Source organism: Haliaeetus leucocephalus, unplaced genomic scaffold (genome assembly GCF_000737465.1).
Source record: "Haliaeetus leucocephalus isolate CR32 unplaced genomic scaffold, Haliaeetus_leucocephalus-4.0 Scaffold0, whole genome shotgun sequence".
In the NCBI taxonomy this organism is placed as follows: domain Eukaryota; kingdom Metazoa; phylum Chordata; class Aves; order Accipitriformes; family Accipitridae; genus Haliaeetus; species Haliaeetus leucocephalus.
The window spans coordinates 27,118,360-27,135,558 of NW_010972436.1; the positions used below are offsets into that span (position 1 = coordinate 27,118,360).

General features: G+C 41.4%; 1 protein-coding gene across 1 annotated transcript in view; it reads right to left on the reverse strand.

Annotated features, from left to right (window-relative positions):
- The window catches only part of OBSCN (obscurin, cytoskeletal calmodulin and titin-interacting RhoGEF), a 175,955-nt gene that overhangs the window by 100,730 nt on the left and 58,026 nt on the right, over positions 1 to 17,199 (reverse strand). The window contains exons 32-42 of the mRNA XM_010563262.1: positions 16,258 to 16,530; positions 14,456 to 14,722; positions 11,956 to 12,222; positions 10,836 to 11,102; positions 9,955 to 10,215; positions 8,454 to 8,717; positions 7,244 to 7,510; positions 5,896 to 6,162; positions 4,303 to 4,566; positions 3,294 to 3,560; positions 2,197 to 2,460 (exon numbers count right to left, since the gene is read on the reverse strand). Coding sequence (XP_010561564.1) covers positions 2,197 to 2,460; positions 3,294 to 3,560; positions 4,303 to 4,566; positions 5,896 to 6,162; positions 7,244 to 7,510; positions 8,454 to 8,717; positions 9,955 to 10,215; positions 10,836 to 11,102; positions 11,956 to 12,222; positions 14,456 to 14,722; positions 16,258 to 16,530 — 2,928 coding nt within the window. The remainder of the gene's footprint in view (positions 1 to 2,196; positions 2,461 to 3,293; positions 3,561 to 4,302; positions 4,567 to 5,895; positions 6,163 to 7,243; positions 7,511 to 8,453; positions 8,718 to 9,954; positions 10,216 to 10,835; positions 11,103 to 11,955; positions 12,223 to 14,455; positions 14,723 to 16,257; positions 16,531 to 17,199) is intronic.

Genomic DNA, 17,199 nt, shown 5'->3' on the forward strand with positions numbered 1-17,199 from the left:
GGAGCCAATAGAGCTATCTGCTGACCAAATGTAAACGTCTGCTGTAAGGTGAACTGGATGTCTCGCTGACTTCCATTGACTGCGTTGACTAGATCTCCATTGACAAAAATGTGGATTTAGGAATACTCACCAGTCTTGATCTACAAGCTGACTCCCGTTCACAGTGCTTGTCTTGGAAAAAGAGAGAAGAGGGGGGCAGCAGAGAGAGGATCCAAGGAATTATGGCCATTTCAGCTTAACTTTAATTCTTTGAAGAACATTGTAGCAATACACTTGGACTTGCCAAGAGCTTTTCTCTTCATGAAGGAGTGGTCCAGTGTAATATTTCTTGATGTAGATTAATAAGCTTCACTGATAGAAAGACACAGTATATGCTGCACAATTTTATTTTAGTAAAGCTCTTACTTTAACTTAGGTATAAGTGGAACTACAGTAGGAATCACTACTAATTTGAAAAACCACAGTCAAAGAATATTCAACCGTGATTTACACTCACAATGAACGAATGAGATAAGCAGAGTTCCTCAATACTCTGGAGCCCAGTATTATTCAGCATTTTCTTTAGTGACTTGGACAATGGAACGCAGAGTTGTCATTAACTTTGCAAATGATGTCAAGGTAGGAAGGGAGGGAAGGTGAAAGCACTTTGTTAAACTGGATTAGGGATAGAAGATCTTGATGAAGCAGTGGTGAAAAAATAGGCTGCAATTCAGCAAGAGCAGGTGCAAAATACTCTATTTAGGAACAAACAACACCACAAATACAAGATGGAGAACAATAGGCAGAAGATCTGCAGAGAGGGATTTGGGGTTACAAGAGATCATGGAGCAAATGCAAGTCAAAAAATGCATCTCTGATGTGAATAAAGCAGTCATCATAACAGGGATGTATAAAATGGAGTGTCACATGCAAGACACATGAAGTCCTTCCATCCTACTCCACTCTGGCAAAGACTCAGATGGAACGCTGTAGTCTGCTTTTGGCCACCACACTTCTAGAAAGAGGTGGATTAACTGAAGATGGTCCAGAAAGCAACAAAGATGAGCTGAAGTCTAGCAAACATGACCTATGAAGAAAGAGTAAAAGTATTGAAGGTGCTTAGTCCAGAAAAGAGAAGACAGAAGTGAGACACGATGAAAGTTTTCAAATCTGTAATTTCAAATCTTAGTTTCACAAAGAAGAAAAAAGTAAATATTTCCCCACTTCTACAGGACATAGGACAAGAAGTAATGACTTAAGCAAGCTCGAGAAAGACTTTTGTTGAAATTAGGAAGAACTTTCTGGCAGTAGTGATAGCTAGGCAGTGGAATGAGTGTCCCGGGGAACTGCAGATTCTTCACCGCTGGAGGTTTTTAAGTGCAGGCTAGATAGAGGTGATGGCAAATTGGGGCTCAAGAATGGACTAGATGACCTGTAGAGGTCCTTTCTAATTCTGTTTTCCATGGTTAAATTGGAAGTTCGAGGCTGAACCCATCCTTGTTTTATTGGCAAATATGATGATAAAGAGGTCTGGGCAGTAAAGCAAAGAAATCGACTCATTGACCTACTGAATCTCCAGGTGAGCAAGATGGCTGAAACTACTTCTTACTGTCCTATGTTAATAGCAGAAATAAAGTTTCCCTCTCTTCCAAGGAAAGCCTGCAGATGAATTTGACCGAGGACTGTGAAGTACTCTCACACTATAATGCTGAGTATTCTGCAATACCAGAATACAAATCTACGTGATCCTTGCTCAGAGTTATATAGAAAAGTTGCATTGAATCTAGTTTTATTTGCATTATTTAAAATTATCTGTCAAATCCTAATATAACTTTAAATCTAAGATCACTCTTTTTTAAGAGGTATGAATGTTCCTGCTGCTCCATCTCTCTAGGCTCAAGTCCAAAGTAAGTAAAACGGAACAAAAACCACAAGCATGTGGCACCCTTCAGCCTTCAGTGTGGTGCAAAGCAGCATAGCCGTGCACCACCAAGAGCAAGGAGAAGAAAACAGGGAAAATGTTAGTATAATCAATGGAACTACAATTCTAATTAGAATTAGATAAAATTCACAATAAAAAAAACCCAAGAAAATCTGTTACTGACAGAATTAATGATGGCAAGATTAGAGAAAGAACTCATTGCGTGTCAGTACTGAGGCTTCCAGAGGAGATGGGAGAAACATCACACAAAAATTTCTCATTTCTGATTTCTTTACCATGCACTGTCAGTGCTGCAGTAGTCTTCTCGTCTCCACACACACAGGTATACTCCCCAGCATCCTTGACTTCTAAAGCATGGATCAGCAGTTGCGCTGTAGTACCTTCCTGTCTTATAGTATATTTTTCACTCAATTTGAGCACTTTGTGTTTCTTTTTCCACTCCACAGAGGCAGCCCTAGATAGCTCACATTGTAGCGTGGCTGTTCCACCTTCAGTGGCTTCTTCATTCTTCATCTCTTTCTTGAAGTGTGCAGGCAAGGCTGAGGAGTTCAAAATGAGCAGAATGTATGACCATGGCAGCTATTCAAGAAACTTTATCTGTGGTCTGTCAACCACACGTGACAAGCAATGCCCTCCCTAATCAAGTAGGATTGATAGCCACTCTGAGAACCATAAAACAGTGACTTTGGAAAGCTGGAAAACACGTGATTCATAAGTCAGAGCTTTTTTATGGTATGGTCTATGGCATGAAATGGAGAACCAAACCAATCTCAACTTCTTCAGACTCTGCAAGACTGAGCCCTACCTTACATTAAGGATTGCCTACCAGAATAGAAAATAAAGCCTAAAACTAGAGTGTCTTAAGTTCTATCACAATGTAAATCATTACTGCAAAAGTTCATGAATGAAACTATACCTGAGGCAATAATCTCACTTTTCCGTGAGATTTCTCCTCAGTTAGTGGTCTAGCAGAATTTGACTGTCAAATTATTCTGAAACACTGAAAACCGTATCAAAAATATCTCATTCCCAAATAGTAATAGTCTCAATTTTAGGATTGTAACATCTTTACAACCAACATCACAATAATATGATTTTCCTTCTTTAGCAACTGCTACTGAACATGAGCAAAAAATGAGTTAGTACCAAGGTGAATATCTGATTTTTTTGCAACAAACACCTGATCTGCACCTGGTACCGACTAGCGCATTCAGGCATTTATGCCCATGTCCAACCACACATTGCTAAATTCATCAGAAACACAGGGCTGCAATTTCAAAGCTGATACAACTATGCTCTTAAAAAAAAACCCAGCTGGTTGAAAATAATCCAATTAATTTGTAATTTTTTTTTTTAATTTTTTTTTTTTTACCGTTCACTTTTAGCGCAGCGGTAGTTTTCTGATCTTCATAACAGCATGTGTAATCTCCAGCATCTGTCAGATCTAAATCACGGATCACCAGCTCAGCAGTTGTGCCCTCACATCTCATGGTGAACTTGTCATTTGTCTCGAGGGCCCTGTCTCCTTTCCTCCATTCCACAGCAGCTGCCGGCTTGTTCAGTTCACAGCAAAAAGTGGCCATGCCATTTTCTGTGGCTTCCACGTTCTTCAACTCTTTTTTAAAATGCGGAGGAAGGGCTGAAGATCACAGGTGAAGAGAGAGCACTTTAAAACTGAGGAAATACTGAATCTTGACTGCTCCACTGGATTAAAACCCTTTAATCACTAAAAATTTTAGAACATATAGTACCCGAGGGTCAAACAATGATTTCATCCCTGCCTTCTGCTTTGCAACACACCACACTCAGCATGTCACAACTGATTTGGAAATCAGTGTTGTAAAACTACAATTTCAGTACTGCAAGGTATGCTTTAAAGGCATTTTAAGATAGAACAACAGAAAGCTGATCTCAAGATTTCAAGGAACTACGCACAGCTCTGTCTTAAGATCAGATGAACAATTAAAATGAACAGTATGTTACTTAAAATTTCAGGCTGCGATGTTTTGTTCTCACCTGCCTTTCTCAGCTCTCATCATAACAGAATACCTTTCAATTCCATTCAAGAAAAACAAGTAAAATCTCAGTGATATGCCTAGAGAAATTAATTAATGGAAATACTGAAAGTGCTATTTATGACTTCACCAAGTTTTTCATTATCTGCTTCCAGACTCCATTAACATGAAAGAACAGGGACAGAAAAGACTGTATGGTGCTAATTCTGAGTCCTAAGAGAAGGACTTTCAGTAAAAGATATTCCCAGTGGTTGATACAGCAGCATAATCATTTAAAATAACAGACGGGATCAAGACTGGTTTGTGATCCTGTATGAGATCACAGATGACAAAGCACAAAATCCCTACTAAACTCATGTATTTTACCATGCACTGTCAGGGATGCAGTAGTCATCTTGTCTCCGCACACGCATGTGTAATCTCCCGCATCTCGTTCCTCCAGGCTATGGATGGTCAGCTCAGCAATGGTATCCTTCAGTCTCATTTTGTACTTCTCGCTAGGCTTGAGCACCTTTTGCCCTTTCCTCCACTCCACCGGAGTGGGTTTAGTTAGCTCACACTGCAGAACAGCCGTCCCGTTTTCTGTGGCTTCCATATTGACAAGGTCTTTTTTGAACAGTGCAGGCAAAGCTATGGGACGTAATATAAACAGAGAGGACGTCAAAATCATTAACCAGACCTTGAGGAACTTAGGACTAGGTCCTGAGGCCAGTCCTTCACTATTACGGGAAGACAAATCATATACTCTTGAAAACTGCACCTATTAGAAAACTACTGCAGGTTCTCACTGGGGTAATTGCCACCATGACCTGCTTCTAACATTGACTTCTGCAGCGTGCTCATCACTTCCCAGCTGATTCCAGTAGTCCTCTCTACCTATTTCAGACTGAAGTCATTTATCTTGAACATTAATGACCTGACTTTTGATTGAAAGTCATCGGCCCAGATGACAGCACTGCTAGCTGGAGATCTCTACCTTTCCTGACACTGTAATTTATCTTTCTGCTTCAGAAAAAAAAAAATTAGTAATATAACTTCAGGTGCACCTTTCAGCCACCACTTCCAAGGACATAAAGGCTCTGATATCAGGAATACAGGGTGGGGGCTAGCAGCATTCAGCAAGTTGCCTTGTGGTGTGCCACTAAAGTAAAAAGGAAACGACTTGCACAGGGAAGAAAGTGCCAGCTCAGAGGAGGAGAGGAATAGAAGTACCTCCAGCTGGGAGAAAGAAGAGGAAGTAAAAGCATGAAGAAAATCTGAGAGAAGAGAGTTTTGCCTCCACAGTTTTGCCCCTGTCCTTAGAAGCATCTTATCTTTAAGACATGTCTCCAATAAAACCCATTCTTTCATCTGTTGGAACTGTATGTGAACTGCTTCTTCTGGAGGGGCAAGCAAAGCTCATCACTAGTCACTACGGCAGACACAGGAACAAAATCTCTTTCACTACTCCCTGAATCAGGACCTGTGGAATAATGGTTTGGGGCTTTTTTTTCTTTGGAAAGTACCATTTCCTTGGCAGAATATATCACAGTCCTGAAAAACAGGAGGACAGTCATACATTCCTGAATGGAAAAAACCTCTCACTAACTGAGCTTAGCGTTTTTGAAGAACCTGAAGGAAAGTTACGCACTGAAATCCACTGATGTCGGTGAGACACGAGGACAAACCCTCTGAGAATAATCTTATTGCTGGAGATCTGCTCACTCTTGGCCTTACATGCAGATGCCTTTTTCACTTTCAAAAAGTGCAGTCTAAGATGAGAAATTCTCACACCTTTTCTTTACTTTGCTATAAAGCCATCAGTTTCAAACTAACAGACAGTGGGAGATGGGATGAAACACAGCCAGCAAACCAAGAAAATGCTGCAGAATCAAAACATCAAAGCAAGTGGGAAAGAAAACTCTCAGAGAAAAGGGATCGCCTGAGATACTGCTATCGTAATGGAGAATGGCTTTTTACCATGGACTGTCAAGACAGCCGAGGTCTTCTGATCTCCACACACACAGGTATATTCTCCTGTATCTTCTACCACCAGATCTCGGATCAACAGCTCTGCAGCGGTGTCTTCTTGTCTCATCCTATACTTATCACTTGGTTTGAGTGTCTTGTCCCCTTTTTTCCACTCTACTGGGACACCGACCTTGCTCAGCTCGCAGTGCAGAGTGGCTGTTGCACCATCCGTGGCTTCTCTGTTCTTCAATCCTTCTTTGAAAAATGCAGGCAAAGCTGAAGGACAGCAATATGAGCAGTGAGATGTAATGCTCCAAAGAGTTAAAATTAAACATCAATGTTTAATTTTCCTTTTCCCTCTTATCTTGAACTGATTTATCGATACAAGAACATAGATTCTCGATAGTCTCCATGAATCAATATGAGGAAAGAAATGTCATCACCAGGAAAGGTTTCAATGCTTGCAGTAATCTGCAGAGGTATTTTACATGTAGTCAGAGTCACAAATCAATACAAACAGAAGTAGAAAACCCCATTTTTTTTTTCCTGTGAAATTTCAAGCAAAAAGAATAAATACTAATTTGAAATTTCTGGAAAAAAATGGTTTTCTTACATGACTTTTTAAACCATAATGGGAGGATGTTTGCTATGTTTTCACATATTTAAGCAAACAAAAAGACATTGTACATGGAAAAAAAAAAAAAAGAAACACTGGAGTTTCATTCTAAATGTCAGTTTGAAATGAAATTGTTCATTTCAATACATGGTGGGAAAACAAGCATTTTCACCTGAACTGACATATCCTTTGAAACTTGTCAGTTGCAGTAAAAATCAAACTTCTCCCTGAGCATGGTCGTCCCTTAGAAGGTTTGGGCTTGCTTTACACAGGACTGTGACTGAATGCAATGACAACTGGCCAGTACATATAAAAGTACCTTGCTGTCCCAGGAATGAGGTATGGGAATAAGATTCCAGGGAATAACCTAACTGTTTGGAATTTTATGAAACCTTAAAATCCCTAAATCATAATCCCTTCAAGGCAACCCATTTTAATGGGCTTGAGCATAACGGGGAGTCTAATAAAGGAACTTTCAAGGGAAAAGCAAAATGACGGACCCTAATTAAAACAGTAGCAGCAACCCTGGTTGCCTGTACTCTGAGCTTGCACACTGATACCCCTCTTGTGCCATGCACCCCGGCTGCACTGACACCAATGGAGCAATTCATTGGCATCAGCGAGCTGGGGATAAGGGTCTGGCAGTAAGAAGGAGATGGTAGGGTAACCAGGTATCTGTCCAAAAGAACAGAGAAAACGGGATAGTTACTTTTAGTATGTGTCTTGTTTTGTTTGTTTTACCATGTACTGTTAAAACTGCCATAGTCTGCTGGTCTCCACACACACAGGAATAATTCCCAGCATCCGTCACGTCTAGATTTTGGATTATAAGCTCAGCAACGACGCCTTTGCGTTTCATTTTGTATTTGTCGCTTGATTTGAGCGTCTTGAATCCCTTCTTCCACTCCACGTTAGCAGCAGCCTTGTTCAGCTCACAGCGCAGAGACACACTTTTACCTTCTGTGGCTTCTTCATCTGTCAGTTCTTTGGTGAAAAGAGCAGGCAGGACTGCAGAGTAAATGCAATACGGACACAGCATCAAAGCTGAGAAAGCCATGACCTACTCGCTCTCTTCTCTTATCGCCCTGAACCCACATGTCTCTGAAGCCACAAGACCTTCTTCACGCTCCAGGATTTTATTCCAATCTCTAACATTTCAAAAGAGAATTCAGTCTAATTTTTTATTTTTTTGTCCTCACGCTTTACAACTTGCTTTAAAAGCAAGTCTCTCTATCTGCAAACTTAGTTGACAAGCCATCTATCCTTTACTTTATACACCATAAAAACAAAGGGGTAAAAGTAGAGGCCGTATTTCAATATGACAGCCAGAGCATTTTGTTTCCCATGAGAAAAACAGCAGTTCTACAGGAGTGCCTGATTCACGGCACTGTCTGTATATTTATAAATAAAGCCCCTTAAAACAGAGCAGTTACAAACACACTGTCAAGCTTTCTGCAGAGATAAAGTAAATGCTTTGGAAGAGTTAAGCCAAAATTGGTAAAAAAGGGCTGGGAATAGCAGGAGCTTAGAAAAAGGCTATTTTTCATTAAGATAGTCCTTGTGTAGCATCATACATTGATGAAAACTTGTTCCTCTTAGGAGCAACAAGTGTAACCGTCTAAGTTACAAAAAGTAAATATTATTCCCACTTTTAGGTCAATCCCTATGGGAAAACTTTTAAACAAGCAGCTCTACTGGACTAGGGAGATTGTGTTGAGCTGGGGACGTGTACTCCACTTGTCATTTGAACATAGCACCTAGGAAGACAAATAGCGCATCAGGAGGGCATCAGGTGAAAGGAAAGAGTGAGAAGGAAAACAGGATAGAAAAATTAATCAGCAGGGGGAAGGATAGAAAGTATACAGGGACCAGATGAAACAGGAGAAAAAGAGGAAGAGATCTTGGAATTACACAGGTTTACTTGGGGCATGTGCTGAGAATTTCTTTTTACCATTTACTGTCAAAGCAGCCGTAGTCTCTTGATCTCCACACACACAGCTGTAATCACCAGCGTCTGCCAATTCCAAATCCCGGATCATCAGCTCTGCAAAGGGACCTTCCTGCTCTATTTTGTACTTTTCACTTGGCTTGAGGACCTTACTCCCCTTTCTCCATTCGACCGGGGCCGATTTGCTCAGTTTACAGTGCAAAGTGACTGCCTCCCCCTCTGTAGCTTCCTTTTTTGACATTTCTTCTTGGAAGAGGATAGGCAAGGCTGAAGGATGCAATACCAACAGAGAAGGAATCAGCACTAGATTGAAATGAACTGGACTCTGCTGCGAGTTACTGGGCTGCAGTGTATACATTTAACCAAAAATGCACTACTGCTAGGTGGATATAGTTGAAAGGGGGGTAAAACCTCCTAGAGTAGAGAGAAATAAATTAGAGAAAACAACATACAACATAGCTGTGCTGCCTTACAGAAAAAAAAAAAAAAAGAAAAAAATACAAGGGGATATTCTCTAATAGGATGACTCTTTGGCACCACAGAGTCGAGAACATGAAAACTCTAAGAAATCTCACTGACCAGGCTTCGGATGACCAGCAACTGCTCTCAAACACGCTACGTTTGGGGCTTAATGAGAAACATGGGTAGAACGGTTACCATTCACTCTCAAAGCAGCTGTTGTCTTCTGGTCTCCACACACACAGGTATAGCTCCCAGCATCCATCAAGTCCAGGTCTTGGATGACCAGCTCAACAAAACGCCCTTCCCGTCTCATTTTGTATTTGCTGTCCGACATCAGCACCTTCCCGTCCTTCCTCCACTCGACCGAGCCCACCGCCTGGCTCAGCTCGCACTGCAGCGTGGCCGTCCCGCTCTCAGTGGCTTCCTCGTTCTTCAGCTCTTTTTTGAAATGGATTGGCAGGGCTAAGAGATGCAGAACGAAAAGGGATTGCAACCCAAGGCCCTGCCCAGATCTCTGGTCAGAGGCTGAATTGTGATTTATTGTATGACTACCTAAGCCTTATTTCAACACCCTTATCCTTAAACCCATCTTCCTTTTTTTTTTTTTGTGGCTGGTAAAAAAAAATCTCTAGTAAATTGTTCTGTGGGAATCACAGGATGCGTGATCTTGATTGGGATCATGCATACAAATGACACACTTATCCTCACCATTAAAGGTGATGAACCCTCCTTAACAGAAAATCCCAAGGAATCTTACATTTCCATACTAATTCAGAAAAACATGCATGTATGTCAGCACCCTTCACTTGAGGAAAGGTGAGAAGACGACACAACACACACACACACAACATGGGGCATAGTGAAAGCTGATCGTGGATGGAGACTTGCGAAAGGAGTGACATGGCAACATGAAAAAGTGGAAGGATGAAAAGAGTAGAAGCAGGACATAAAGGTAGGTGTTGTGAGGAAACGCACAGAAAGAAGGAGGGAAGAGATGGACAAAAACATTCCAGAGTTTCATGGCATATTTCTGACTTTTTACCATTCACTGATAAGGCTGCTGTGGTTTTTTCGTTCCCCACTACACATGTATAGTCTCCAGCATCCCTTGGGTCCAGATCATGGATCAGCAGCTCAGCCAATGTTCCCTCCTGCCTCATCCTGTACTTGTTACTCGGCCGGAGAAGAGCGTGCCCCTTCCTCCACTCCACGGGGACCTCTCTGCTCAGCTGGCATCGCAGGGTGGCAGTCCCACCTTCCACAGCTTCCACGCTCTTCAGCTCTTGGATGAGCGCAGAGGCGGCTGAGGAACGAAGCGTTCTCATTTTAATTTAGGAACAACATGACCAACTGGTGATGTCATACGGGACTTAAAACCAAAATAAATTCTCTTGGCACAGCTAATAAGCTCTGACCTACCTGCATTTCCAGGAGTCTACTTTCATTTACAATAGGACACCATGAGTTAGGGAGGAAATAAAAACAAAACAATTCTTTCCCAATAATTAGAATATCAAGGTAATTACCCTTCTGCTGCCCAAATGCTGATGGTCACAGATGCGCGAAAAGCTTGCAGAGAAAGTGCAGAAGAGAATTGCGTATTCTTTAACAAACCATGTAGCTAAGACCCTTCTTACCTTCCCGCTTAGAGCTCAGACAAGCACCTCTGTCCGGAGCAGAAAGCAGAACAGTTATTTCAGAGGCAAGGAAAGATATCTTGTTATCAGGTATATTTCATTTTTATTTTTTAACATGAAGTTATTGTCCTAGAAAACAGAGAACATAACGGACCTAGCCAGAGCTGCCTTTTGTTTGTACTGATCCCTTTCTTTTTTTCTGAATGCTCACTATAAACGCGCAGGAGCTAGCAGGACCCTGGCAAGAAGAACAAAAAATGGTCACAAGCAGGTGTCTTATTCCTACCATGGATTTTGACGTGGGCTGTGCTCTGCTGGTCTCCAGTGTCACAGGTGTATCTTCCCGCATCTTCTGGCTCTGCATGATGAATCACCAGCTCCGCCACTGTCCCCTTCTGCTTCATTTCGTATTTGGCACTTGCCTGGAGCGTGGCTTCTCCCTTCTTCCACACCACGGTGGCATCAGCTTTTGTGAGTTCGCAGCGCAAGGAGACAGATTTCCCCTCTTCCATTTCTGTGTTCTCCAGGGCTTGTTTAAAAAGGACAGGGACAGCTAGAAGACAGAACCAGAGATTAGGAGATGCCCTTTTGACCTGCTGTACAACGACAGCTGTCACCTCTCACCACCAGTCCTTTTCCAAATGAGCCCTAGACCCTCCTTTGGCTGCGTGGCATCAAGGTGATACTGCTTGGGAGCAGGAAGAAACCTCTCGCCCAGATGTTATCATCTCACTGGGGATTCCTAGGAATATGGGGGAATTTTCTCTAATCTTTAATAAGGACCCTTGCAGAGGCATCTGGGCATCCTCACCTAACGAATTCCCTGCTGCTGCAGGGCTCTGAGACAGTATTCATACTCTATATCTCTCCTGCTTTCTGCTCCAGCACATACTACTTTTGCTCTACTACTAAAGGTACTGTATTTTTTTTTTAAGGGCTTTGGGGAGTTCAGATGGCATCTGAGAGCCTTTAAAAAGGATGTTTGGGGGAATTTGGGGGTCTAAACTTTAATCAGTTGGCCACCTGCAGTTTGCCAGGGACTGGACTTATGTTTTCATCTTCTTGTGCTCCAATGCTCCTGGTCACCATCTCTAACTCTGGTCTTAATCACAGACTTGTAAAATAGCTGTTAGGTCAGGAACTACAGCACGTAGGGTATAGAAAATGAGCCCTCTGCATTTACGTATTTTCTGCTCAGTGGAAAGTTACAGATTTAAAGTCCCAGGTGCATAACTTGAGATTACATGAATGAAATATATGCAGGTGCTTACAAGTATGCAATTTTACCGTTAAATTTTATGCATGAATTTGTAGATTGCACTGCCACAAAGTGCTGTGTGGTTTTAATAGAAGCTCTATTAAGCAATGCATTAAGAAAGCGTGGTAACATATCTAACTCTGCCTACCATTTACTTTCACCCGAGCAGTGGTCTTCTGTTCCCCAGTGCTGCAGGTATAGTCCCCAGAGTCTATCGATTTGACATCTCGAATAATGAGCTCTGCCACAGTACCATGCTGCTTAAATTCATACTTCTCGCTGGCATAGAGAACAGTGTCTCCTTTCATCCATTTCACTGGTGTATCAGGTTTGCTGAGCTCACAGGTCAGCTTGATTTGTTTTCCTTCTTTAGCTTCTTCATTTTGGAGCTCTTGCTTGAAAAGAACTGGTAATTCTGAAAAAGAATATTGCAAAGGTTTAAGGAAACACACAAGATTGGAAATCGCTTTTCCCTTTTTGTTTCAGGCTTTGTTATCGAGATAGAAAACCACAGGAATGGAAAAGCACTAGCAAACAGTAAACACGTTCTGACAACTCACATCTGGCTGCCAGTACTCTACAGCAGCAAAAAAATATTTGAAACCGTATGCTTATTTTCCTTTAAATCACTAACTACTGTTGACGACATTGCTACTATTACTGTTGTCATTATTTACATTAGTGGCAAATGCTGTACTGCTATTCATGATACAGCATGTTGCAGATGGTTGGTCAGAGCTTGACCACTGGCACAAAAACCATAGAACTTTACTGAGGCCAATTTGCATGTAACACAGAGGACACAGAGAAATGGCAAAGCACTTTCTGTCATGACAAGCAATATTGATTTCTCATTATAAAAAAACCCACAACATACTTTTATCCAACATGAATGCACACTTAAAAACAGCACAGAGCAAACACAGAGAGGAAAGCACAGCTGTACGTGAAAGGGTCCCTGTGGAGATTCCTGTGCAAGCTCTGTCACAGCCTGGGACTCAAGGCTTTAAGGTGAGCTAGTGTAGGGAAGGCACTTATTGGGAAAAAACCTCAACCGAAATGTTTTCCCCTCAGATCATGAAAAAAAGTCAATTTCTTCCTGACTTCTGATGTCTTATGAATATGCAAGTCAGCTACTGATTTGTGATGCAGAGGTCCTGTGGCTATTGAGAAACTACAGCCTATTCTTCTGTTCCCATTTTACCTCTAGTTTGGGACACTCAGTGTTACATGGCTAATGACTTTTTTTTTTTTTTTTTCCTATTTTTGCATTTTGCTGTTCTGGTGTGACCCTAATAGATAAAGGAAAGCTACAATAATGTAATTTGTTGTAGTTATTCTTATGACTTGACTCCTTCACATCTACTGGTGATCTGAATCTGTATGTTTAAATCCCACATCCATCCACGCCCTTCTCTGTGAAGGGAAAAATGGGGCTGTTGTGTAACATTAGGAATGCATTTTTTTCTAACAGAAAATTGTTCTTCATCATGGGTGAGACCCAGGTCCTGCTGAAGTCAACACAGATCTTTCTTTTGTGTGTAATGGGTGTTGGGGAAACATCTTAGTGCTACAGAAAGACATAGAAGATCAGAACCATTAACCATCACCTCTCTTCTTCGTTACATCACCAAGGTCTTCTCTTTCCTTGCACAGCAGATCTCAGCCTTAAGTTGGCTTGTTTCTTTGTGCTCTAGATAAATACTGTGAGCAGATTTCCTTCCCTCTTCATGCTCTGAGGTTCAGGCTGACTATTCCAACAACCCAAATGCTTTTTGTTCACAGTGACTTCTCTAATCCAGGTGCAGCTTGCGATCCACCCTTCCCAAGTGTGTTATACCAGATATATGCAGGACAACCACCGGTCAAGGCTAAACACAGCCTGTGCCATTCACAACCTCCCTCTACCTGCTCAAACCTCCCCATGTGAATGAGCGATTTTGCTCACAGAAACCGAGCTCCTCCTCAACCTCAGGCTGGGGCAGCGACTCAAGACAAGTAGAAGCAATTATAATGTGGGTAATAGATGAGCCCGGTTCTGACCCAGCTCAGACCCAATGCTTGCCTGACATACTCGGTGCTTATCCAACATGCTTGGGGAAGTACACTGAAGTCTCATGTGTCTAAGAAAAGAACTTTTGCTTCAGCTCAGAGAACAACCCTTCAGATAGCACCTCCTGCCTGATCACGCTCTTTGGGTGCGTTACTCTCAATAAATTTGGCTGCCTAAAGCAATTCCCCAGACAAAAGTGGACGTATGAGCTCCCTCCTTGGAGAGGGCCTTCAGTGGAGACAGCTTCAGAAGGTGATTTATTCTTTCTCTGGATTACCTCTTAGGCTGGGTGGATCTCCTACGGAGATACCCACTGTCCTCTACTGACCCATTGCATTCTTCTCTAGAGAGCTTAGGCACTTAACTTTCACAGAGCTAAAAGCAGGTAAGATGAAGGATTTTCCTATTTCGCATTCTGTCACCCCTCTGGGTGCTGTTCCAGATGACTTGATGAGAACCTCTCCTGCACTGTGGTGCAAAGGCGTGAGGTTCCTTTCCAGTATAGTTTCGCGTTTTTAATCATTTCAATTTATTACTCTGACCTCGGTGTTAGATGACGAGTTAGGACCCAAAGCATCACTCCAAACGTTCTTACCCTTGACAGTAATAACCGCACTACTTTTAGCTGCTCCAGCCTCACACTCATATCTGCCACTGTCTCTTTCTTCTGCCCTGTGAATGACAAGCTTGGCTTCAAATCCCAACCGGCTGATGTTATACTTGGAAGAATTCCTAAGGCTCTTCCCATCTTTGCACCACTTTACAGGGCTGTCTGATTTGGAGGTTTCACAGTGAAGGATCACATCCTCTCCCTCAGTGACTTCAGTATCAAGGAGCTCCTTTGTGAAGATGCAGGGCTTCTCTAGAATCACATAAAAACCATCTGAGATGTTTCAGAAGAGGTGTGGATTTTCAGATCACAAGTAATCTGTGAGATTTATACCCAAGATTATTTTTATCAAAACTACAGGTCAAGGTTAGTAACAAATAATTTGTTGTTCATGACTATAAAGCCCTTGGGAAGGTACCAGTCATGCCATAAAGTGTCGTTCAGTAAATACGTAATGCCATCTGGGAAAAACTGAGAAGACAATATCCCCGTTGAAGAACATAAATAAGATCTCTCTCACATCTAGCTAAATAGGAACAAGATGGAGGCAAGATTTTCCCAATCCCTTTTCCATGTGAGCTGATTAGTTTGAACCTTCTAACTGAATGTGGAAAAGTTAATTCTGCATAAAGTGAGGTGTGATACAGATTTCTCAAAGCCACTCATCTAGAGCAGGTCTCATCTCATCATTATGAGTCCTCTAAAAACCAGGCAGATAGCTCAAACTGGTCATGTAGGATGTCTCTATAACTGCTGGAAGATGAGCGACACCTCCAGAGACCAGATATGCACTTCCAAAATAGGTCATTAGGACAGAGAAGATGAACTGCTCTTTGGAAGTGCTTGTCTTTCCACACAGCTTATAGAAGTGGCCTAAACTAGATACCAATAGCTAAACTGGCCAAGGTAGATCTTATCCCCCCTAGCTTAATGCTTTTTAATTCATAAAAATCCAATCAATCAGGAGACCAAAACCTGGTTTTGGTACTATAGTGTCACATATTAGCATTACCAAAAGGAATCAGCTTTTTCAAATAAGACCTTTAATTTACCTCCAGAAATAATCTGTTTGCATTTCTGTAGCATGGCAAAATTTGGGCAATTTTTTTTTTTTTTTTTCAAAATTTGAAAAAGCCCTTTGCAAGAAATGTGGCAATTCTGAAAAGAATGAGAATATGATCTGACACAGTGGAGACTGTGTGTTTTACACTCTGGGTATGAGAAATATTTATGTTTCCAGTAAGAAAACACCTCTCTAATCCTGAGGTCTTGGACTGTCTGGCATTCATTTTATTCCTTCGCTATAGAAGTAGACTAACACTGCAGTTTTAACTCAGTTTAACTTTTCCAGATAAAACAATTCATTGTCAAGAAGGAATAGCAGAGAACACACGTAATGTTGCCTTTCAAACAATGAAAACTAAATTAAAAACATATTGGTTGAACTTTTTCTTTTCCCCTTAAACTAATTGATTTCTCCTCATTTATCATCACCCTATCAGCTCGGCTCAAGGAAAACTGGGCAAAGCATCCAATGTACCATCACTACAGTATAACATTACCATCTAAGGTCCAGTAAACACTCTGAGAGTTGCCCAGGATTACCAAGTATTCATTCCCCAGCCCTACCTTCATTATATAGGTAATGCTATTCTTGAACGTACACAGATATACATATGATAGGGCCATATTTGTAGCATTTTTGTTCTTTTTTTCACCTACCCACACTAACCCATACTTATTTCTATGCATTCTTTCCTCTCCTGAAGTTTTTATGATTGAATTACCTTTAACAACCAAACTGGCAGATGTTTTCTTATCACCAGCTTCAAATGTAATGACCCCCGAGTCCTTCAGTGAGAGTTTTTTCAGCATTAGCAGGTGATATCCACCAGGCTGAGACTCGATCTCATTAAGTTCATTGGTATGGAGTGGGGTTTTATCCAAAAACCACTGCACTTTGCTATAGTCTACAGGAGAGATTCTGCATTTAAACACGGCAGATTCTCCCTCTAACACAGTGACATCTTCCAGGTCTTCTGTTATTAGCACTTTCTGGCCTGAAAGGAACATAGATATATCAATTACAGGAATCTTCAGTTACTAGCATAAAAATTGATACGGAAAACTCCAAGATTCCCCATGTGAGTATTTCAAGAAAGAAATATGTTCATGATACAGAAGACTGAAACACAATTCCACTGTTACGGAACACAAAAACCATTCACAGGAAGATAATATATATAGGACACACACCAAAATAGGATGAAGACAACTTCAAAGCACCAGAACACATATAGCAAAAAAAGTAGCCAGTACAATGCAAATCCAGCATCATAAAGTTTCTCTTAATGAAACTACCTGGAAAGGCTGAAAGGATGCATCTCTGACAGCATCACTGGGCTCTAGACATCACTAAGCAGATGATCCCTTCTGTGACAACCCCTCTGATTTTCTAGAGCAAATATAACTTGCTTTCTATGGGATAGGACCACCCAGCCCCCACCTTCTTTGAGCTTAGTCCAACCATAAACACAGTGGGAAGTGGAGGGAGTGTCTGACTGCAGCTTTAGTAAAAAGAAACAAAACAACAGCCCTGAAAACCTGCCTGTATAGACATAGATAGATATACACCTAACTATAAATAAATAAATAAAATAAGTTTATCACTGTATGCAGAGATATATCTGATCTTGCTCCTACTTAGAAAACCAGTACAGGGAATTTTT